Here is a 25,536-nt window from a genome sequence, read left to right as displayed (position 1 = left end):
GCTTGAGTAACTCTAAAATCACTAGGCTTCTTTACCATTCAAAGGCATCTTCTCCCCACAATTATTTTTTTCAAACAAATAGACCATTTTGGGGGAGCAGTTTTAGATTCACAGAAAAAAATTGAACATAAAGTACAGAGAGTTTCCCCTCATCCTTCTCATCCCAATTTCTCTATTTTTAACATCATGCATTAGTATGAAAAATTTATTATAATTGATGACTCATTATTGATAATTATAATTAATTAAATCCCATAATTTACTTTAGGGTTTGCTGTTAGTGCTGTACCATCTATGAATTTTAATAAATGTGTGATGACATGTATCCACCATTACAATGATAGTTTCACTACCCTAAAAATCCTCTATGCTCCACCTATTTAATCTCTCTCCCCCTCCCTTCCTCTAAGCCCCTGGCAATCACTCATCTTACTGTCTCTGTAGTTTTGCCTTTCCCAGAATGTTATATAGAAGGAATGTAGTCTTTTCAGATTATCTTCTTTCACTTAGTAACATGCATTTAAACATCTTGCATGTCTTTTTGTGGCCTGAGATCTCATTCGTTTTTATCACTGAATAATATTGCATTTTATGGATATATCCCTTTCATTTAAAAAAAAAAATCCTCAACCAAGGATATGATCATTAATTTAAGAGAGAAAGAGAGAGAGAGAGAGAGAAAGAGAGAATGAGAGAGAGAGAGAGAGAGAGAGAGAGAGAGAGAGAGAGAGAGGAAGCATCAATGTGAGAGTGAAACATTGACTGGGTGCTTCTCGTATGTGTCCCAACCAGGAGTTGAACACATAACCTAGGTGTGTGCCCTGACTAGTATTTGAACTCACAACCTTTTTGCATATGGGGACGACTCTCCAACTAAATGAGCACCCAGCCAAAGGCTCCCTTTCATTTTTAATTCTTAAAAATTATAAGACAGAAAAAAACACAAGCCACAAGGAAAAATCAAACAAACTAAATTTCATCAAAATTGAAAACTTTTGCTCTTCCAGACATTGCCAAGATAATTAAGACAAGCCTAGAAAAAAAAAAAATCTTAAATACAAATACCTAACAAAGAACACGTATCCAAAACGTATAACCTTTAGAACTCAGTAAGAAAACATATAACTCAATACAAAATAGGCTAAATTTGAACAGACATTTTACCAAAGAATACACAGTGATTGCAAATAAGCAAATGAAAAGACACTGAACATTACTAGTCATTAGGAAAATGTACATTAAAACCACGAGTAGCTACCACTATAATCCTATAAGAATGGTTACAATTTTATCAACTGACCATACCAAATGTTGGCAAGAATGTGTAGCAACTGGAGCTCTCCTACATTCAGGGTGGCAATGTAAAATGCTATAATCACTTTGGAAAACAGTTTGGCAGTCTCTTAAAAAGTTAAACATTACCTATAAGATAAGCAGCCACTCCAGTTATAAGTAGTTACCCACACAAGACTTGTACATGAATGCTCATAGCAATCTTACTTGTAATTGCCAAAAACCAAAAAGTGACCCAAATGTTAACTAAATGGATTAACGAATCATGGTTTACACATGTAATAGAATACCACTCAGCAATAAAAAGGAATTCAGCAAAATCTGTATGTTAAATTCTGTAGGACGACTGATCTAATTTCCTATAAAGAAATTGTATAAGGGAAATAAAGACATATTAACCAAACACTGTGTATGGAATTATTTGCATCCTGATCCAAACAATGGGATTTCAATGTAAAATGCAAACAAATAAACTATTTATGACAATTATGAGATAATTAAAGTCTGAACAATGAATATTTGAAGATATTAATATAATAGCATTATGATTTCTAATGTGATACTGTAATTATTGTTATGTAAAGAAGGTTGTATGTTGAAAATATTTACAGATGAAATGTCTGAGAGTCCCTTCAAAATAATACAGGTGGAGGGGTGTGAGGTAGAGATGAAACCACTTGGTTATGAGTACTTGATGGTTCACTATATTACTCAGTTTACTGGTGTATATGTTCAAAATTTTCCAGAACAAAGTCCTTCTTTAAAGTTCCCTACAATCTTATCACCATGAAGCAACCATTGTTAACATTTTAATGTGCATGTATCTTGCCACTCTTTATGCAGAAGAATGTATTATCTACTATTATATATTATATGGCTTACAATTTATGAAATCAGGATATAATATAAATCACTCTATAACTTCTGTTTCACACTCAATAATTTATCTTTCTAAGTCTGTTAATACAGATTTACAACATCTTTTTAATCACTAAACTAGTGTACCAGGATTTTAAAAAAACTATTTCCCAACTTTTGGACAGTTGAGTCATTTCCTGTTTTTCACCATGATGAATAATGCTATGGTTTAAACCACTGTTTGCAATGAAAAGTGATATGGACTAGAGTTAAAAGCATGCTTTCCTTCTAATACAGGCCCACTCACTTATTAGCTATGTGACCTAGAGCAAGTTACAAACTTCTTCATGCCCCAATTTCCTCACATAAACTAAGGATGATAGCAGTGCCTATTTCATAGGATAAATGGTGCATTAATGAGCTAATATATATTAGCACAGAATAAGAGCTTGCTATATGTTAACATAAAATTAGCAAGTGTTTTGTTTTGTTTTTAAATTTCTTTATCCTGCTCCAGGCCAAAAGTAGTAACTACAAAGAGAATTTCAAAAATCCAATGGACTTAAAATGGCTAACACTCTGTGCAACAAGTGATTACAGAACAAGACATGATTACTGCCAATGAGCCTGTACTCTCTTCTTCATATTAACATCCTATTCTAATTTTTCCAAATCAATGTTACACCTCTAATTATACTCACTTTAATAAACAAATATTTATCATCTTGTTCTCAAATTAACAATAACAAACAACAAACCTAGTTTAATGTCTATAATGTCTCCAGGTAAGATTGTCAGGAGAAAGCCTGGCATTCTCTTCTCTACAATCAGCATTCAAATTCACTGGAGCAAAGCACAGCTGTTTGGCCGAGGTCCCATCCCAATCTAGACATTCTTCTAGTGAGCCTGCAGCCCCACCTCTTTCAGCCCTCTGGGAGTTTTTTAAAAGGTATTTGAGTTGAAATAATTAAAACGTGTGTTCCTCACATTCTAGAATCCAGTCTGCCAAACTCACAACCAATCCAGTCCCAGGAGAACTTGCTCCTGTGCCAATCTCCCTCATGCCAGGAAAGGGAACCCTAGGAGTGCATCTCAGTATCACTCTCTTTCTTGTTCCCCATCTCCAACCTGATACCCAATGTTACTGATTCTACTTCCAAACTTTCGGAAATTCATGTCCACTTCTCTCTACCCTAGTCCAAACCATCCCCTCTTCTAGATAACTACAACAGCATCCTAACTGGGTGAGTCTTTTTCAAGCTTTCCTCCTTCCACTACACTCTCCAAGGGTGATCATTTTGTCAGTGTAAACTGGATATATTCATGCTTAAAACACTTGAGGAGCTTCCCGTTGCATTCAGGATATCACCTCCTTCTTTTCATTTCAAGGTTGTGGAAGGACCTGCCTCAGTCTCTAAGCTCATCTCCCACAGTTGCACCTGAAATCCACGCTGCAGACTACCAGCTTCCTCTTTCTTCCTTAAATGCACCGCACCAATTCCTGCCTCAATCACTATATTCATTCTGCCTGACAGCCCTTCCTGAGCTCTTTGCCCAGCTGTCCCCTTCTCATTTTTCAGGTCCAACTTAAGATCATTTTCTTGGGGAGATCCCCGACTCAATCTAAAGTCCCCACTTGTCACTATCACTACAGTCCTTATTCATTTGCTTTGTAGCATTTATTACAATGTGTGATTATATACCTATTTGGCCCTGTGTCCACAGCCAGTCTCCCCACTCAATGGTTTTGTTCACCATGATGTCCCCAGTGTCTAGCATGGAACCTGAACCATAAAAGAGCACAGGATATATTTGTTGAACAAATGAATGAAAGGATGCTAAGGCCTCTCCAATAAGCTAGTATGCAAACTGAAGTCCCCATAGAAAGGTGACTACATTTCATTTGATACAGTGAACCCACTTAAATAGTATTTTGGAGGACATCATGAGATGATGCTGAAGTTCAAATTCAAAACCCTAAATTTGGTGCTATTCTATTTCCTAACTCAGCTTTATGGGGAATATGATGGAATAAGATTTGCTCCCAGAGAACTTACAGTCTCACCAGAATAGATGTATATCTGAAACACTTGGAGAATAACTTCAAGAAAGAATATGTTCCAGTGTCAAAATGATGCACAGGACATAAGTAACCTCATATTAAAGGCAGGAACCATGGTGAGAGTTGAGACAAATGAAGACTTCTTGAAGGGAGAAGATTTGAACTGGACCTTGAAGGAATTAAGGTTTGCATGGAAGAAGAAAGGGGCATCACATACAGGGCCCAAGAGAGCTACCATACAACGAAGGGAATAAAGGCAAAGCCTGCTGAGGAGCAAAGGCTGACATTAAGCTCTGTACCTGCGTTTCAAGTGACAATTACAGAGACAGGAAGAGAGGACAGTTTCATAAGGAAGACCATCAGGATTTTTGCTTTTTATTTTTATTTATTTTTATTTTTTCTGTTAAAGAATTGCTTTATTAATGCAAACTATTAATACATACACACAGATTATAAAGCACTAAGAAACTTAAATCTCTACGTCACAGCACACAGGTGGTGGCAATTCAACATTCAGAATCGACAGAATGCTTGAGGGAGACTGCAACAGATCAGACTCCCATGGAGGAGAGGGCATCCTCAGAGGTGAGGAGGGGCAAAGGTGTAACAGCCTTTCAAGCTTCCTCTCCTCATCCAGGATCATGAGAGGCACTCGGTTCAAGGGGAGCTGGTCGATCTGGTGTTCTTCAGGCAGGTCAAAACTCTCAAAGTCTAGAGGATTGAAGGGAAAGAATTTTTCTATTTCTGGATAGGTGTTATCTGAGGCAGGAGCAGAGCTTTTTCCTTTAACAGTCTTCTCCGTCACTTTTTTAGTAGGGAAGGCTGTCTGTTTCTGTCTGAGAGGTCCATTAGTCTTTACTGACTTTTCTGTAGCTCTGTTGACAGTTCCCAAAGCCTTTCTGGGAGCTTTAGGTAAGGCTGGTGGAGCATCAAATATGTTGCCAACATGTGGTATTGAAACCTGAGATCTCCCATCTAAAGCTTTGACTGAAGGCCAGGCCCCCAGCTTCAGCCCGTCCTTAGGAGTAGCACGAGTGCCTGGCTGTCCATTTTCTTTATCCACAAAGATCACAGTAGCCATTCTGGATTAAGTGAGGATAAACAGCCAAAATCTGCTTTTGATTTTTAATGTAATAAATAAACAGCAGCAGAATATTCTTTGTGTTTTCCTACACCAATGTGAAAACTCAAATGTACAATAATTTTCTTGGCCAAGAATTCTTCTTATATGTTTACTCAAAGAGGAAACCTTTAATCTTCAACGGTATAGGAACACAAGAAAGAAAAATGAATAACACTGAATGCAAATGCCTTGAAGAGAATTACTCGCAGGCAGTAGGGTCAAGTAGACCTGAACATGTGATTTAGAAAAGGATGCCTGGAGGAACGCCAATCCTAGGACAATACGTTATGTGAGGACTGTGCACTTGGTACTTACTGTGTTGTAAATTAACCTGTAGTTAGGCTACAACACCTAATTCAGAAGAAACTCCCCTGAAGGAGGCTGGGAAGGCACCACCACTTACAGAATATATATGGAGAGATATCTTGGCTCAGGCTGTGTGTTTACAGACTTCTTTGCAAAGACACTTGCAACCACAGTATAATGAAACAGAAACAGTTGTTTATTTGACATGGGAGACATATGAGTATTCTACAGCTTCTACAGGAATTAGATATTTGAAGCCATAATTCCCTAAAGCTTTAAGTAAAACACTTGTTTTTTCTTAAATGAACAGATAGGTAGGACCTCAGGAATTCCTTAGTCAAAACCCCCATCCCTTTGAGCCATAAGACTTCATATGCATGAAGGCATTTATACTGGCTGGACCACACAAAGAAATATCTACCAAATTAAAGATATAAATTCTTGAAGCTTAGGTTTGTTTTCTTTGAGCTCCTTATTTCATTTGGTATTTAAGTAACTTACATAAACCTCAAATTGAATTTCTGCCTTCCAGGGGCTACAGTGAGGGAGAGTTCTAGAATATACAAGAAGCTGCCCAAAGGAAAGGTGAATGTCACGGTCAACAGCAGGTATCTAGCTTCATTAATTAAAAGTATTAATAAAAATAATATTGAATAGCTGCATAATTAGCCTAACCTACCTGAAAAGCCAAATGCCACCAGGAATGAATGAGTTTGACCTCAGGAAATATGAGGTTAATGGAATGAGTTCAAGCCAACCCTCTCAGATGCCACCCAGAGGGCAGCTGAGCAGTCTCTTCACCACGGAGCACTGCACCTATGGCCCACTTTCGGGAAGGAACAGGAGCCTGGGAATATGGGGCTTACAGCATAAAATTACAACCCTAGCACTCTGAAGTTCAACCACTCAGGTGGATGATCTTGGAGAATGCTTCTGCTGAGTGTGAAATGAAAGCAAGAGAATGAATCCTACTGAAGGAGACAGGAAGAAAGGTAGTGTATACCCAATGAACAAAAAGGGTGGGGCTGCATTCTTTTGTAAATTTCTGTAGGTGCACTACCCAGTTAGGGTTCCTCATCTCCTGTGAATTCTCCCTCAAGCCAAAAGAAACAAACAAAATATTCCCTGCTGTTGGTTCTCAGAGTCTGACTAATGAACCAAAAACCAGTTAAAAGGAAATCAAATCTGTTCTGGGAAGTGATGGCCCCTCTGAATTAAAGAGCACTGCCAACAATGACCTCAGAGAGATCAAACTATCTGTTTCCCTTCTGGAATTCCCTTCTGGAACTGCCTGGAGCCAAGATATTTGAGAACAACTGCCAACTGTTCAGTTCAACTTTTCCTAAGGTAACTATTAGGAGAAGTTCTGTGAGGTCCCAGCATCTCACGAAACACTTCTACATCTTGCAAAGTCGCCAATTATGCTCCAAAAGTATCTCAGGACACAATTTCCCAAGATTGCTGCCAGCAGGTAGCTCTCTGAGGGAACCTAGAACAGAACATCATTACCAGAGAAGTTATGAAGGTGAAATTTGGTCCATCAGCTTTGAAAGAGTTCTTAGGTAAAGGTTATTCATGGGGAAGCAGCATAAAGAAAAGGAAGCATACCATTACCCAGAACTGGAGATGAAGAAGGAAGCCATCACCTTCCATTAATGAGCTGATGAGAAATGAGGAAAATATTTGCAAATTGACTCTCCACCCAGTTCCCAGTTTCAGGTCATGTGGGATGGAGACACTATTTTTGTTGGTGATCATCAAGCAAGAGAAAGTACTAAAAGGTTCTCTTGTTTTGTTTGCCTGGAGTCATTCAGTTTAATGGGTGACTTTAGTTTTCTATACCCCCTCACTGTTTATTTTTCCTCCCCTTGACATACTAATATATGAGGGAAAGCAGAGTTTGCCACCCCAAAACATGTCCTTTGAGGCATTGATCTTTTTAAGCTGGTTATTTTTTAGAAAAGAAGTACTGAAGAAAAACTTTTGACCTTCCCTTAACTGCCTAAAAAATTTAAATAGATGGCCTGCCCCAGGAAGGGAGCTATCATTACAGATAACTATAGTTTAATATAAACTAGTATGACAGACAGGGAGGAATGTAGCAAGGCCCATTTGATCCGTCTTCTCCTCTCTGGGTAATATCGTTAAAGATGGCCCAGTAAACATTTACTTATCAAACATTTGCCTTTCCATCTCCATGTGGATTGCTTCCCTTCCCTTTGAATTCCCAAACCACACCCCCCCCCACTTTCTCCTTAGCTCAAGATGGCATAAAAGCCTCAACTGCCAGTTCTGTCCTGGCGTCCCATATTCTTATGAAGCCGCCATATATACATAAGTAGTAAATTTGGTCATTTTCTCTTGTTAATCTATCCCATGTCAATTTAATCAGTCTAGCCAGAAGAACTTAGATGGGCAAAACAAAAAATAAGTTTTCTACCCCCACACATAAAATGCTATAGAATACATAATTTTTTAATTAAAATATTTTATTTTGCAACAGTTACTTTGTCATAACACATAAAACTACTAGGTTAAAGAACAGAAGTATGGAAATTTAGAATTGGGAGACAAAATATAGGTCAGTTTTGACAAGTGCATGCTTGTAGGTTTTATATCCACGTCATCAGACAAATTCACACTGAGGAAAAGCTCTGCTTCAGAATTCTGTAATTTCATCCATTGACTCTCGGACGCATAAAAAATACAAGCTAAGCTAAAAACACAATTCTAGGTACTTACTGATTCCTTGAAAGAGCTCTTCAATATTAATAGCATTTTTTGCACTTGTTTCAACCACAATGGCACCTATGGATTCAGCATATTCCTTTGCATCCTTCAAAGGAACCTCCCTGGAAGAGAAGCAAAACCCACATAGAAATGAATGCTCATTTGTAAAATATAAATAACCCCAACAGACCAAACAGAAAGATCGTGTGGAAACAGCTCCCTTATCTTCCTGGAGAATATCAATTCCATGGCTCACAAAGTATTGAAAACCTAGTATGGATGAAACTTTTTAAAGTTGAAAACCTGGTGTCTGGCATCCATGGAGACATAGGTGCATATATAAAATACTGTCCTAGTCCCACAGAAGTAAAGAATTCCGGAACAGCAGGAAAAATCATTATGTATACATTCTAGCTTTTCAAGGTAGGGTTGATTTCAAATACTTTTCCCCATAACAATGACTCAATATTTTACAAAATGTGTGTGAGCTTCTGTGCAAACATGTTTCTATAAGACTTCATTGTATCATTTTTCACAAATCAGAGAAAATATGTGGCATGATTCAAACATTTGGAAATGAACATGTTATGGCTATAATAGCTATGATGCACTATGACATGTTTGGACTTTGACCTTTAAGCAGCTGTTCCTGCAAAGATTTTAGGACATGAACTCTATTCAAATAAACAATCCAAAATGACAGTTACTGATCTACTACTTTCATGTAAAGATACTGTGGTATAGCCAAAGATTAAAAAGTCATAGTTTCTATTCTCCAGAAGTTTATTCATTTATTCAACAAATATTCATTGAGCAGATATCATATGCCAATCCTACTTGTAAGTGCTAGAGAAAACACTAGCCCTTGCCTTCTGGAATTTACATCTGAGAGCAAAGGCAAACACATCTACAGTCACTCTAATCCACAAGACTGTAACATCTATAATATGAAGATAAGCAGTAGGGGTAGAAAGTGATACATTTTGATCAGTGTAACCAAAGAAGATGAATTGGAGGGGGGTTACCTGAAGTGTGGCCATGTAGGACAGGTGAGGACTGTGATGCAACAGCTTGATGAAGGCCCATGATAAGGAGTCCCTCACCCCCAAGGAGCAATAAATATTGATTCTGCACCCATCCCTGTCTTGGGTGTAATTGTGGATTTACACATGAATGAGACTGTGTGTGAGAGACAGTTCAGCAAGAATTGTGGCAGATGGTCAGGAAAGCACCCAGTGGCCTATGAAAAACTATGACAGGGTCCACTAGAAAGCTCCATATTCTAGGAAAACACAGTGTACAAAACGGACTAGAGTGAGGCCATGCGGAGAATCTGAAAGTTTCTGTAATACTGAGAGAACACAATGCTGGCTGGGAGGGCTACAGGAAAAGAAAAAGGGAGGATGGAAAATCAAAATGGGAGGGGTGAGTGAAGAGACTTTCTCTAGCTTCCTATCTCCTTCCTTTTTCTCCTACCCCTCCAAATTCCTTCTCCATGGTTACAACTCATTTATAAAGCTACTGGGGAAATTCTATCTTGGCATTTAAACTCTTTACTACCCCAAATCATATGAGAGGAGAACATTTCAAGTACTTGCTGGAAAAGGGTCTAACTAGAGCCTACCATATTAAATAAAAACAGTGGTCTCAGGATTCTACACCAGAGGAGAGAGGCCTCCTGAGCGATGACAGCTGGAATCAGTACTTCATAATATTTCGTCCCAAAGACATACTGGGGAAAAATATGCTGCTGAATCTGCTTTCTACACTGTTTCTAACAAAGAAGCCCAACTTCCAGCCAAGATGGAGGCATAGGCAGACACGCTGCGTCTCCCTCACAACTAAGAAGCAATTTACAACCACTTGAAAACTAAAAAAAAAGAAACTGGAAGATCCAGAAAATCAAACCACATGGAAGTTCAACAAACAAAGAAATAAGGAAGAAATACTCAGCCAGACAGGTAGGAGGGACAGAGCTAGAGTGGAGAGAGCGTGGTGTGGTGTGGTGGGTATGCGCAGCAGCAGCAGCAGCGGCGGCGGCGGCACAGGGGCTGTAGATGCAGCAAAAAGCACAGTCATACATTTTAAACCTGGGAAGCGATCCCAGCCCCAGACCAGACCGCGCAGCTCACAGTTAGAGCGCCGAGGAAAACAGAGCCACATTACTTCTGACTGTGAAAACCAGTGGGGGTTGGGGTGGAGAAGGAAACTGCTGGTCTCTCAATGGTGCCAGCTAGTTTAGTACGGAAAGTGGGAGAAGTACTTGAAAAAGGGGTGAGTGCAGGCAAGCAACATTATTCCCTCTCAGACCCCTCCCCCACATTCAGCACCACAAAATGGTGAAACCAGGTCACCCCACACTGACGAATACCTAAGGCTCTATCCTTTACAACGTAACTGGTGTGACAGTTCTACCTAAGGCACAGGCAAACACAGAAAGCTGTCAAGTTGAGGAGACAGAAAAGCATGGCCCAAAGGGGGGTGGGGAAGATCAAGGTTCCAGTGGGAGCACTGAGCAACAAGGAGATAGCCAACCTAACAGATGCACAGTTTAAAACACTGCTGATAACTATGCTCACAGACTTCACAGACAAGATTAAGTACAACAGGGAAGAAATGAAGGCTATATTACATGAAATGGAGGAAAATCCACATGAAACTAGTGGTGAAGGAAAGGAAACCAGTGTTCAAATAAATGAATTGGAACATAAAGAAGAAATAAACAGTCAACCAGTGTAGAACAAGGAAACAAGAATTGAAAAAAATAAGCTTAGGAACTTCTGGGACAACTTTAAATATGCCAACATCTGAATCATAGGGGTGCCAGAAGGAGAAGAGGAAGAGCACGACATTGGAAACTTAAGTGAAAAACTAATGAAGGAAAACTTCCCTAATTTGGTGAAGGAAATAGACATACAAGTCCAGGAAGCACAGAGAGTCCCAAACAAGCTAGACCCAAAGAGGACCACACCAAAACACATCATAATTAAAATGCCAAAATTTAAAGATAAAGAGAATCTTAAAAGCAGCAAGAGAAGAGTTACCTACAAAAGGGTACTATAAAACCATCTGCTGATTTCTCAAAGCAAAGACCTATAGCTAAGATTACTCTATCCATTAAAGTTATCAGTTAGAATAGAAGGGCAGATAAAGTGCTTCCCAGACACAATAAAGTGAAAGGAATACATCATCACCAAGCCACTATTACATGAAATGTTAAGGGGAGTTATTTAAGAAAAAGATCAAAACTATGAACATTACAATGACAACAAACTCACAACTACCAACAATAGAACCTGAAAAAATGAAAACAAAAAAAAACTAAGCAGACAACCAGAGTGGGAACAGAATCATAGGTATGGGAAGCATGTGGAGGGATGTCAGCTGGGAGGGGGAAGGGGGAGAAGGGAGAGAAGGAGGTAAACGGTACAGGGATTAAGAAGCATAGTAGGAGGGTGCAGAATAGACAGGGGGAAGTTAAGGATAATATAGGAAATGGAGAAACCAAAGAACTTATATGCATGACCCATGGACATGAACTAAGGGGAGTGGGACTGCTGGAGAGAGGGGTAGTGCTGGATGAGGGGGAGCAAAGGGAAGAGAAATTGGGACAACTGTAACAGGATAGTCAATAAAATATACTAACAAACAAAAAAAACAAAACCTAGCCTCTTGCAAGTATTTTTTTTTTTTATCTTAAGGTTTTTGGTGGCAATGAATTTTACGTTGAAACAGAGCTTTTTAATGTTCAGTTTGGCATGTTACCCCATTTTAAAATTGCTTCCTGGCAGTCTTTGTCAAACTACAGATAGAAGGGTGGGGCTCATCTCTGCTCAAATGTAGGACAGATAAAACATGCTGTGGCCTACTCATCTTCAGGGGTAGGGGCACAACTGGCAGTCAAGGAAGCCTCACACACTCCTCAGGTTACAGAAGGTTACATATACAGTTAAATACTTCCTTAGCTCCCCTCTCATCAGTCCCATTGAGGGACAAAGAGGAGTGGAAGAGATTTTGCCAGATTAAGTTGAAAACAAAGTCACTCTCGCAACACAATCGATGCTGAAGATAACAGTAAACTGCATGGGCTAATTATCTCACAGTCTACAATGCTGAACCTTGAAATGGAGAGTTAAGGGAAGTGTGTCCTCAGACTTGTCTCACATTTAGAAATGGGTCTTGTTACGTTAATGACTTGCCCAAGATGACAGAGCAAATTGGGGCTAGAGGCAGAGTTGAACTTTAGGTTTCTAGCTCTGCCTACTTTGCTTCTGTCAGGCCTTGACAACACAATCACCAGCTGCCATCCACACTTCAGAGGCCATTCTTTCAACCTTTGTAGATAAAGAATATATGGGTTCAAAATATCCTCAAACTGTAATATGCTGGAGTTGGGGGTGGAGGCAGAGGAGGGGCATATCCTATCCTGAAGAACAGGTTCTTATTTTAAGTGTCTGGAGGACCAGCGAAAGTCCCTCTAAACATGAACTGAGATTAGGACCAGCCACTGTAGTCTGACAAAATATGTTTTCACTACTGTGGTATAATAAGAAATATGTATGTGGTCTTTTTTTAAAGTGTATTTTATGATTATGCTATTATATTTGTCCCAATTTTTTCCCCTTTGCCCCTGCCCCCCCCAGCCTGGTACTTCCCTTTCCTTCAGCAATGCCCCCATCCCCCTTAATTCATGTCCTTGGGTCATACATATAAGTTCTTTGGCTTCTCCATTTCCTATACTATTCTTAACATCTCTCCGTCTATTTTGTACCTACCAGTTATGCTTCTTGATCCCTGCACTTTTTCCTCCATTCTTCCCCTTCCCCCTCCCCACTGACAACCCTTCATATGACCTCCATATCTATGGTTCTGTTCCTGTTCTAGTTGTTTGCTTTGTTTGTTTGAGTGGTTTTTAGATTCATTTGTTGATAGTTATGAGTTTGTTATTATTTCATTGTTCATAATTTTGATCATCTTCTTTTTCTTAAAATATGTCCTTTTCTTCATTTCACTTAGTATAGCTTTCACTTCTTCCCTATGCAGTTGCCATACTCAAGCATGTCTGTTAAGTCTGTGAGCATCATTATCACCAGGGTCTTGAGATCTGCATCTTTTAGGTTGGCTATATCCTCAATGCTTAGTTCTCCCACTGGAGCCTTGATCTGCTCCCTCTTTTGGGCCATATTTCTCTGTCTCCTTGACTTGACAGCCTCCTGTGTTTGCCTCTGTGTCTTAGGTAGAGCTGTCACACCTGTTATGTTGTAAGGAGCGGAGCCTTAGGTATTTGTCAGTGAAGAGTAACCTGTTTCACCACTTTGTGGCACTGTATGTGGGGGTGGGGTCAGAAAGGGAACAATGCCACTTGCTCAGCACTCCTCCCTTTCCTGTTGCTTCACCCACTTCCTGTATGCTACTGGCGTCCCTCTAGCTGCTGCCCTGGTGATGATTCCAGAGTGGGTGGGTTTGCGGATGTTCTAAGACTGCAGGGACTCTAAGCAGACTCTCCTGAAAGACCAGCAGTTTCTTCTGCCACCCCAACCCCCAATGGTTTTCACAACCAGAGCAATGAGGCTTTATTTTCCTGGCGCTGCAACCGTAAACTGCGCAGTCTGGCTTGGGACTGGGATTGCTCCCCAGGTGTCCCTCCCAGCTTTTATAATGCGTGACTGTTCTTTCTGATGACTAGCCATGGCCACTGCCTTGCTGCCACTGCCCTGCCACCACCACAGCCACCTATGTATGTGGTCTTGGTCCTTGGTTCTTGGCACAGAGCTCCTGAAACCCATGGAGTTTCCTGAGTTATATAGGTGTGTCTTCTGTTATTCATCAAGAGCCCTATTAGACCAAACTTGAGAGTCTGATAGGGAGGGGCCCCTAGATAGGTTCAGAATGGGGCTGGTCATCCAAGGAAACAACCACAGGATTAGAGGGTTGGAACTTTCAGCCCTACTCCTCAACCTTTAGGAAAGTGGATGGGGGATGGATATTTAATTAATCATAACTAAGTAATGAACCCTCAATAAATACTCTTAAACACAAGGCTTGGAGAGCTCTGGATTGGTGACGGTGCTGGGAGGGCGGCATGAGCAGAGGAGGCATGTAAGCTCCATACCCCTGACATATACCTTGCCCTATGAACCACTTCCATCTGGCTGGCCCTGAGTTGTACCCGTTAGAGGAAATCTGTAATCACAAGTCTAGTGGTACAGGAACCCCCAAATTTGTAGTCTGATGGGCAGAAAAGTGAGAGTAACTAGCAGACTCCCAAGACTTGCAGCTGTCATCTGAAGTGAGGGGCAGTCTTGTGGGTCTGAATTTAATTAACTTTCAGGATGCCCAGGTATCAGAAAACTGTTGCTGGAGCAAACTCTGTGACTACAATATGAAAGACCCTTAGCAAGGTGAGAATGGACTTTGTTGGAGCCTCTCACAGACATGTAACATAGTGGCCTGGGAACTCCTGCAGCTGCACTTTGGGAGAGGCCCAATGCACAGATGCAAGAGGCTAAAAGGTTGCATTCACTGGCCTTCCTTCTGTAATTGGGACTACATGAGAACATGGCATACAATGACTTCTGTTCATTTTTTTCAATAAGTATTTATCAAATGTCTGCCATATGCTAGACACTGTGCTAGGCATTAGAAAAGGTAAATTGAAACTTGCCAAGGTATAAACAGTCAATTTTAATGGAAAAGACTATTTGTAGACTTTCTAGTCTAAACTATGTACAGAACATCAGGACTCCCAGAAATTACCCAGAATAGTTACCGCAAACTAGTTGGGAAGTGTAAACTTGGATTTCTTCTCCCCACACCCCCTGATGCTCCTCCCTGCCCCTGCTGTTCCTTCACCCTCATTCATATTCTGTCTGATCCTTAAATGTCAGCATTACCCAGGGATTCTGTCTTGACTCTGAGGGCTTACTCATGCTCAAAGCATCAGAGACTGGCCAGCTACCAGGTGGCCAAATGGTCAGGATGGAGGGTATAATTCATGGAAGGGGCTGGATTCCCTCTGGGGCCAACAGGAGACATGAAGGGTAGGCGAAGTGGGATAGCTGGAGACCACAGGGCAGGCAGAGGTGTCCTTACCAAGGAGATACTGACTTCAGCGACCAGAAGAGACCAGAGTGAGGGTCAGAATCAAAAGCAAAACTTTCAGGATCAGGGAGGGGCAACTGCCTCCAACAGTTGACACTGTGCAATACAGCATTTATGGACTCATCTATGCACTGCCTATGGTAACAGGCTCAGGGGGCCAGAGACACTATCTTTTCTATTTTACATCTAGACATTATCTCCCTGTTGAGCTAGCTGATCACTGCTACTTGAACAGCAAATGCACTTCATAGTTGCAACCTGTCACAGCCTGATAACTGCCTTTCACCTACAGATCACCGACTCTTCCCATTAACCTTCTACTTCTCGTCCAGAAATCATGGAGGCATCTAAGTGCTTCCACTGTCTCACCCCTCAATGCTAAGTAATGAAGCTTAACTGCCCTGGCAGCCTCCTCTCCACCAACTCTGCCTCCCTCTTCATTTGTTACACAGATTTCTGCAGTTGCCTTCTTGTGTATTGGGATAATACAATTTCACATCCACTTGTTCATGACTTGAAGTTCTTTTAATCCACTTGTTTATAACAAAAAAAGAGAGTTGGTTTGATAGAAGAATGAAGAAAGTCCTGCCAGGATGTCATCCCTCTACATCCGTAGTTGTTGATAAGCAGCCAGCTGCTAAGGGGCCCCTGCTTATCAATAAGAACATGTGGAAGCAACTAGGGTCAAGGGGAGATTTAGACTACTAATGCAGAAAGTCTGCAAGGACTATTTGAGACAGGGCATTCACTCATGGCTTAGTGAGGCACTCATCCTAGCCATTGGTGACCAGGCAGTAACCCTGGGAAAGAGGTCAGCTCACCTGTCAACACTAGTATCTTCATTCCCTAGCAAAATGCTCTAGCAGCAGACTTTTTTTTTTTTTTTTGCGCTGGCAGCTGGAAATTGGTCACTTGGTCACTTGGTCACTTGGTCACTGACTCTCCCCAGTGCCTTCTTGGGCTTTATTCCCTTATCCCCCCTTTTCCTGGAACAATAGTATGATTAGTCTATCATATGTTGGAGTATGTTCTTCTTTTATTTGGCTTATTAAGAGATATTAGCCCATATGCTATTGGCCTGTGAAATTATTCTAATTCCCATAGCAAACCTGTGCTAAATAAATTGCTGGCAAAGTCAACTCAGTTTCTGAGCATGACACTTATGCTGCCTCCCCACAACAAAAACAACATGCTTTTCTGATTGGTCCTCCAGCCTCCTGCAATCCACTATCCATATGCCCAATGTAGGGATCTTTCACAACTGTAAATCTTTCAAGTATTCATGTGAATAGAATTCTTCTGATTGCCTCAGGATAAAACCCAACACCTTAGCAGGACAAGGCTTCATGTCTCATACCCTCTGTGCACACTCAAAGCTAAAACCGTTCCAAGCAAGTGGCCATTCTGTGGACTTGCTGTGCTTGTGTCTGTTTCTGGGTCATGCATCTGTTTTTTCCTCTGTCCACCTCTCCCCATTCGACTGATGCTCTCCCACTGGTGGCTTCTGGAAAGCTCAGTCTAGCAACCCCTCCCTCCAGAGAAGATGCTCTTTCCCCTCTCCCCTTAACACCTATGCATATTGAAACATAATACTAAAAAAATGGGCTGTGGATTTCTTGATATCAGTATCATGGTTTTTGTTTTAGTGTGCTGGATCACAACAGTGCCTGGCACCTAGGAGGCAACCAATGAGTATTTGTTAACTGATTGAATGACAAAATTACCCCAAGTTGCCTTCAGCAAACAGGAGGATTCAGGTAGAGGAGGTGCCATGTGGACTTACCGGAAAGTGTGGGGAATGTTGACAATATCAACTGAAAAAGTCCTGGAGGCAGAGGCTCACCCACCCTTCCAAATGGGCAGGGAGAGGCCTAGGGGTGCAAGCAACAAGAAAGAGGGACTCTCCTGCTAGACCAAAGCTCTAATGTTAATCAGCTTATATGTCAGCATGGTCCACACATCAGCCTGTCGTTTCAGCTACACAGCCTGAGTTGGCCACAGCACTCAGAGGCTCTTTGGCAGGGTAGGGAGGTCAGGAAACAACATTCCTGTGGGTCCTAGACTTTTCAACAGGCTATGCTGCCCATTAAGGGTCCTTGTTTTGTTGTTCATAGATAGTTATTCAGTAATCTTTCCTAATCTTGCCTGTAATTAAAGAAATTCACATGAAAACGAGAATCACATTTTCATGTGTCAGATTGGTCAATATAAAAGTTTAATGTCTGCAGTGTTAATGTGGAGAAAGAAAAGCTCATACATTGCTGGTAGGATAATCATGTCATTCCTAAAAGGTCATGGCTAACTGCAGAACAACCATATCTAAGCAGTCTTCAGGTGTCATAGAGAAGAAGTACAGAAGTCCTCACTTTCCCAGAAAATTAAACACATAAGTTAAAAAAAACAAACAAAAACACTTTGATGCTAAAAGCAAAGAGACAAGATGAGGACAAACATCTAAGATTCCTGCACTCCTCTCTGTCACATAACAATCTTAACTAAGCCTTCTCTAGACATCTTCAGAGGACATCCCATGAATCTTTTAGGACATTATTCTCAGTTGTGTTCTAAAGACACCTATTCCAGTTATCATCTGGGGCTTGTTAGAAATAAAGGTCCCTGTGCCCCAGACCTACTAAACCAAGGTGTCTACTGGGAAAGTCCCAGAAATACACATTTTAGCAACTTTCCAACAGCTTCTTATGCATTCTATAGATTGAAAATAAGTCTTTTAGGGGGTAGTCTAAGTTTCATATTTTTGCAGTCTATTCATAATCTGACACTACGAAGTCCAGAGTTTAGAAATATGTATTAAGATGACTATACCTAGGACATAATGAGATATATAATCGTATGCTATATAATGGCACTTCAATCAATGACGGACTGCATATATGATGGTGGTCCCATAAGATTATAATGGAGCTGAAAAACTTATATCACCTAGTGATGCTGCATCTGTTGTAACATCAGAGCACAAATAATGCAAAAATCAACAAGGCTATGGCTGAGATGGCAAACAAGTTTAACCTGGATGTGGATGAGGATGACATTAAGGAACTTCTAGAGATAGTTCCTGAGGAGTTGTTGGAACTGGAGCAGAATGTATAGCTGAAGAAGAGGGGAGATAAAAGAAAACAGCAGGAGAAGGAAAAGAATAAAAACCTCCAAAAAAATTCACAGTGAAATACTTAGCAGAAGGTTTTGCAGATGGCAACAAGCTTCTTAAAGTTTGAAAACATAGATTCCCTCCCACCCCCACCAACACCAAAAGATTTTCATTGATAGAGACAAATGTTCATGATCACTAACTGCTTACAAGCAAATCTATAATGGAAAGAAGAGAAAAGCCAGATAAACCACCATAGAAATATTTCTGAAAAGTGTGATACCTCCTCAGGGAGGTCCTTCAGGAGGTATTCCAGAAGAAAGCATTGTTGTCATAGGTGATGACAGCTCCCTGCACCTTATTGTCCCTGAAGACCTTCCAATGGGATACGATGTAGAGGTGGAAGACAGTGATATTGATGATTCTTACTTTGTGCAGGCCTAGGTGAATGTGTGTGTTTGTCTTAGTTTTTAACAACAACAACAACAAGTTTAAAAAGTAAAAAAAAATCAAATAATTTTAAAAATAGAAAAAGCTTATAGAATAAGAATATGCAGAAAGAAAATAAATTTATACAGCTGTACAATGTGTTTGTGTTTTAAGCTAAGTGTTATTATAAAAGTCAAAATGTCTTTTAAGTTCATAAAACAAAAATGTTACAGTAAACTAAGGTTAACTTATTAGTGAAAAAATTTTTAAATAATTTCAGTGTAACCCAAGTGTACAGTATCTATAAAGTCTACAGTAGTGCACAGTAATGTTCCAGGCCTTCACAGTCACTAACCACTCACTCATTGACTCATCCAGAGCAAATTCCACTCCTGCAAGCTTCATTCAGGGGAAGTGTCCTATATAGATGAATAATTTTTTATCTTTTATATCTTCTCTGTGTTTAGACAAATACTTAATGTTGTGTTACAACTGCCTACAATATTCACTACAGCAACATACTGTACAGGTTTGTTGACTAGGAGCAAGAGGCTGTACCACATAGCCTAGGTGTATAGTAGGCTGTGCCATCTAAGTTTGTGTAAGTGCTCTCTATGATGTTCACACAAGGATGAAATTGACTAATGAGGCAGTTCTCAGAACATATCCCCGTTGATAAGCAACACATGACTATAAATTTTTCAGATACAATTTTACAGGTGATGAAATAAAAAAAGAGTGGTCTCACAAGCTCTTCCCAAACAAAATATCCAGTGTTTTAGGTAGGTTTTAGTTGTGTACATTATATTTCTAAAACACCATAACAGCAATAACCCATTTTATATTCTCCCAAACTTCTGGAATACAATAGTTAACATTTCGTTTTAAAATGTTTGCCTTATATTTTTACTCTCTGCTCCAGCCACAGTCCCTTCCCAAGGTCAAGCTTAAAAAACCACCTAAGGAGGCCATGAGTAAGTAGCAAGCCAACAGTGAGCAAGAGACAGTTGTCAAATGTCTGGCAGAATTATTTTTTATCAAAACCATCCCACATGTTTAAGGTATTCTAGCCAAAAGCAATGGAAACTGTTCACAACGTTCCATCAAAATCCAGCAGAGGAAGTCAGCGGGCTGTTCGCAAAGGCTGTCGTGTGCCATGAAGCAGTCTCGGATTTCCTCACTCCCTCGGACAGCCACTGAAATGAACAAGCAGAGCTTGTTGTGCTCCCATTAGCTCATATTTTGTCTAAATATCTGAGATATTTGTCTAACACACAGATGAGGCACCATTTTAGCAATAAGTAAAGCAGCAAAATCTCTTTAAAATACTTCTTTTAGATGTTTGGATTGGTTTACCTGCGAGGTGGACTTAAAACTAAAATGATTTTTTTAAAAAGGAAAAAAGAAACCCAAAGAATAATGATCAGCTTCACAATTAATTTCTTATTGGACAGTAACATTTTACAATGATCAGTTAAAGCGCTTAATATGTGTATCCTGGAAAGAATTTCTGTTCCCATGGGGCCTTGCCTGCGTATTAATGTGTGCCCATAACTGCTACTCACCTGCGGCCAAATTCCTGGTGTCAAGTTCTAACAAACAGTGTCATGTTCACAGACTTAAATGGATTGTCTCTCATGAAAAGCGTCAGAATTTAGATTGAATGAGGAATGAACAGAAAACATAGGTTCTGTAGGGGAACTTGGCCATTCCTTGGTCTCTTAATAATCCTTCTCCAGACAGAAATTTAGGCAGTCCTGAAGAGGCCAGAGAGAACCATTGGAAAGAATCATTAGCTCCAAATCCTTTAAGCAGAATCTAGTCATCTGTCATTTTTTTCTTGGTAGTTCATAAATTATTCTCCCTCATGGATCCTGTTAACACTTCTTATGAGATATAATATAGTAATCACTGAAATTACTTTCATAATTCTTAATAGAAGTTACATTTTGAAACTGAAACTTTGGGCAGTATATAAAGCGAAAGGGAAAAGATTATCGTACCTATAAAAAGTCTCCAGGAGGGTCAAGATGGAGGCGTAGACAGACACGCTGCCTTTCCCTCCACAACTAAGAAGGAATACAACTACATCAAACCTAGAAACAACCAGAAGTTCCAGAAAATCAAATTGCCTGGAAGTCCAGCAAACAAAGATATAAAGAAGAAATACTCATCCAGACAGGTAGGAGGGGCGGAGCTGAGGCGGAGAGGACTTGGTGTGGTGGTGACAGCAGCAGCTGCAGCGGGCAGGCCGGGGAAAAGCACAGTCACACATTTTAAAAAGTCAGGAAGGACACCTGGGGAGTGTTCCCAGCTGCTCACTGGACCTTGCAGCTAACAGTACCAGCGTCAGGGAAAAATCAAGCCTCATTGCTTTTGACTGCGCAAACCAGTGGGGGTTACGGCAGAGGCAGAAACTGCCGGTCTCAGCAGAGTCCGCTTGTTTAAAGGGCCCCCATGGTCCTAGAACATCCACAGACACACCCACTCTAGGAACGACAGCCAGGGCAGCAGCTAGACGGGTGCCAGTCCGGTGTGGAAGTGGGAGAGGTGCCTGGAAAAGGGGCGAGTGCTGGTCAGGCGGCATTGTTCCCTCTTGGACCCCTCCCCCACATACAGCGCCACAACTTGGTGAAACAGGTCACCCTGTACTGACGAATCCCTAAGGCTCCGCCCCTTATAACATAACAGGAGCGACAGCTCTACTTGGGACACAGAGGCAAATAAACACAGGAGCCTGTCAGAATGAGGAGACAGAGAAGTATGGCCCAAAAGAGGGAACGAATCAAGGTTCCAGTGGGAGAACTAAGCGACGAGGAGATAGCCAACCTAACAAATGAGGAGATAGACAACCTAACGAATGAAGAATTCAAAACACTGGTGATAAAGATGCTCACAGGCTTGACAGATATACTTGAGTATGGCAGACGCATAAGGAAAGAAGTGAAGGTTATACTAAGTGAAATGAAGGAAAATCCACACAAAACCAATGATGAAGGGAAGGAAACCAGGGTTCGAATCAATGATTTGGAACATAAGGAAGAAAAAAACAGCCAACCAGTGCAGAATGAGGAAGCAAGAATTGAAAAAAAATGAGGAACACTTCCCAAATTTTGCGAAGGAGATGGACAAGCACAGGAAGCACAGAGGGTCCTGGGCGAGCTGGACCCAGAGGGGACCACACCAGGACGCATCATGATTGAGATGCCAAAGGTGAAAGATGAAGAGAGGGTCCTGCGGGCAACAAGAGAGAGGGTGCCTATAAGACTATCAGCTAATTTCTCAGAGGTCACTTTGTAGGCAGGAAGGGACTGGCAAGCAGTATTCAATGTGATGAAAGGCAACCTGCAACCAGGATTACTCTATTCAGCAAAGCTATCATTTGGAATGGAAGGGCAGATAAAGTGCTTCCCAGACAAGGTAAAGCTCAAGCAGTTCATCATCACCAAGCTATTGTTAAAGGGACTTACTTAAGAAAAAGATCAAAACTATGAACATTAAAATGACAACAAACCCACAAGTATCAACAACTGAATCTAAAAAATAAAAACAAAATCCAACTAAGAAACCAGAATAGGAACAGAATCCTAGGTATGGGGATCATTTGGAGGGTTATAATCTGGGAGGGAGTAGGGAATAAATGGGGATATGGTGCAGGGATTAAGAAGCATAATCGGTTAGTACAAAATAGACAGGGGGAAGTTAAGAATAATATAGGAAAGGGTGAAGCCAAAGAACTTATATGCATGACCCATGGACATGAACTAAGGGGGGTGAGACTGCTGGAGGGAAGGTGGGTACCCGGCAGAGGGGAGCAAAGGGGAAAAAATTGGAGTTACTGTAACAACATAATAAAATATATTTTAAAAATTAAAAAAAAAAAAACATCTCCAGGAACAAATGCTTACCATTCTGCTTAGTCATACATTAATTCATGACTTTTTAAAACATCCCTCCTCTACACATAAAAGGTTAGCATGGCCCTGGCTGGTGTGGTTCAGTGGACTGAGTGCTGGCCTGTGAACCAAAGGCTTGCTGATTCTATTCCCAGTCAGGGCACATGCCTGGGTTGTGGGCCAGGTCCCCGGTTCGGGGCAAGCAAGAGGCAACCACACATTGATGTTTCTCTCCCTCCTTTTCTCCCTCCCTTCCCCTCTCTCTAAAGAATAATTAATTAATTTTTTAAAATAAAAAAAAAAGAAAGCTTAGAATGAGTCATGTGTTTTGGGATTAGAATCAAGCCATCAATATGAATTTATGTTTATCTTAATCTAGATACAGATGGAGAAATATAGGAATAACTACAGAAATGTAATGTACAGTCAAGTTGCATACATATCTCTGTTCACTAAAAGGTCCTATAACCAATGACACCTTAGTAGCAATAAGCACACCCAGCCCAGATCTTCAGTTTCTAAATACCCTTCTCCAATGAAAGAAACTAGGACTGCTTGGACACATGGCTGATTCTAGGGCTGTATCCTAAAATATACAAGGTGAGCCTGGAACATCTTGTACCAAAAAAGTAAGGAAGCACTAAAAAACCAAAGTGATAGGCATATGTTAAAGGAACACAGGAGTCAACAGAGTTACCAGTGGCCAAAGCTCCAACAATCTGAGCAACAATTTAAATAACACTGCATTACATTAAAAACCAAAGTATAGCCCTGGCTGCTGTGGCTCAGTGGATTGAGCGTCAGCCTGCGAGCCAAGTGTCACTGGTTCGATACCCAGTCAGGGCACATGACTAGGTTGCACATCAGGTCCCCAGTTGGGGGCATGAGTGAGAGGCAACCACACAGTGATGTTTCTCTCTCTCTCTTTCTCCTTTCCCATCTCTCAAAGAAATAAAATAAATAAACAGACAAATGAATGAATAAATTATTAAAAACAAAACAAAGTATAGTTATTTTTTATTATTAAAATAATTAATCATTCATTAAAAAAAGAAGAATATATGAAAGGGTGAAGTGGGAGAGCTTGTATATATGAACCATGGGCATGGATTTGGGGGGGGATTGCTGGGGGAGGGGGGGTGCTGGGTGGAGGGTAGCGAAGGGGAAAAAATTGGAACTATTATAACAGTATAATCAATAAAATATACTTAAAAAAGAAAAACCAAAGTATAAAATAAATAAACATGAGTCCATACCTATAAAAATGATTGAATAAATAAAGGGGAGAAGAGACAAATTTCACCTGCAGAAGAATTTCAAATAATTTATTTAGACATTCCCCCCTCAAGGAGATGGAGCACAGTCCCCACCTCTTGAGTGTGGGCTGCACAAGAGACTTCCTTCCAAGGAGCACAGCAAGGAAAGGAAGTGAGAGGTAACTTTACAGTGGAGAAACCTCACAACCACTACTTCAACTAGGTGGTCAAGGTCAATATCATCAGTAGTAAGGTGTGTTGATAATATGAACTCTTGATGTATTTAAATATGACACAATAAAGTAATAAAATAGCATTTTACCTCTGTGGTCTTCCTCCCAAAAACACATAACCCCAGTCTAATCAAGAGAAACACATCAGACAAACCTTAATTGAGAGATATTCTCCAAAGTATCTGCATAGTACTCATTAAAACTGTGTCAAAGTCATCAAAAATAAAGAAAGTCTGAGAAACTGTCATACCCCAGAGGAGCCTAAAGAGGCTTGGAAATTAAGTATAATATGATAGTCTGATGAGATCCTAGGACAACAGCAACAACATAAAAAAATATATATTAGGAGAAAACTAATAGAATTTGAGTAAAGTATGGACTTTAGTTAATAATAAAATATTAATAAAGTTCCTTAATTGTGACAAAGTTACAATAATAACTTTGAGGTTAACAATAGGATAAACCAAATGTGGGATATATGGAAACTCTCTATACTATCTTTCCAAGTTTTCTGTAAACATAAAATTATTCTAAAATATGTAATTATTTTAAAATATGAAATTATTCTGAAATAAGTTCATTTAACTATTTTTTAAAATAAACCATTAAAATGAACACCCCTCAACACACACACCTCACCACATGGAGACATGGGCCTGAACACCCCCTTATCTCCAGCAGACCGCAGCACACATACCTACATCCATGCCATTCACTCTCCTGAAAATTCTCTGGGGCCAAAAAACAATTGGTTAAAGAGATTCCAGATGATATCATAAGTCCAGGACATTTATCAAAACTTATAATAAAGCTGAAGTAATTAAGTCAGTGTAGTACTGATATAAGGATGCCTAAGAAGGTCAACAGAACAGAACAGAGAGCCCTAGCTGAAACAGGCCCATGCTCATGGGACGCAAGCTAGATGACAGAGATGGTCCTACACATTAGTGGGGAGAGAATGGACTTTACAGCCAACAATGCTGAGATGACTGGATAGCTATACAGGAAAAATTATGCAGCATATATTAAAAATCAATTCCAAGTAATTTAAAGACAGATAGCAAAACTGTAAAGTTTTAAAAGATCATCAAAATAGGGAAATACCTTCATTATCTTGGGGTTATGGAAAGATTCTTAAGTAGG

The 25,536-nt window shown here is 40.3% G+C and overlaps 1 protein-coding gene across 2 annotated transcripts in view; it reads right to left on the bottom strand.

Annotated features, from left to right (window-relative positions):
- The window catches only part of RAB31 (RAB31, member RAS oncogene family), a 170,218-nt gene that overhangs the window by 8,397 nt on the left and 136,285 nt on the right, over positions 1 to 25,536 (bottom strand). The window contains exons 6-7 of one of the 2 annotated variants that reach the window (XM_090285813.1): positions 8,385 to 8,494; positions 4,595 to 4,924 (exon numbers count right to left, since the gene is read on the bottom strand). In XM_090285813.1, coding sequence (XP_090141939.1) covers positions 4,683 to 4,924; positions 8,385 to 8,494 — 352 coding nt within the window. In that variant the 3' untranslated portion in view covers positions 4,595 to 4,682. Of the gene's footprint in view, positions 1 to 4,594; positions 4,925 to 8,384; positions 8,495 to 25,536 lie in introns of those variants that run through there. The other variant, XM_090285814.1, reaches the window with a different exon arrangement.

This window comes from Furipterus horrens, unplaced genomic scaffold (assembly GCF_987537825.1).
Source record: "Furipterus horrens unplaced genomic scaffold, mFurHor1.1.pri manual_scaffold_8, whole genome shotgun sequence".
Classification (NCBI taxonomy): domain Eukaryota; kingdom Metazoa; phylum Chordata; class Mammalia; order Chiroptera; family Furipteridae; genus Furipterus; species Furipterus horrens.
This window is presented reverse-complemented; position numbering and strand designations above follow the sequence as displayed.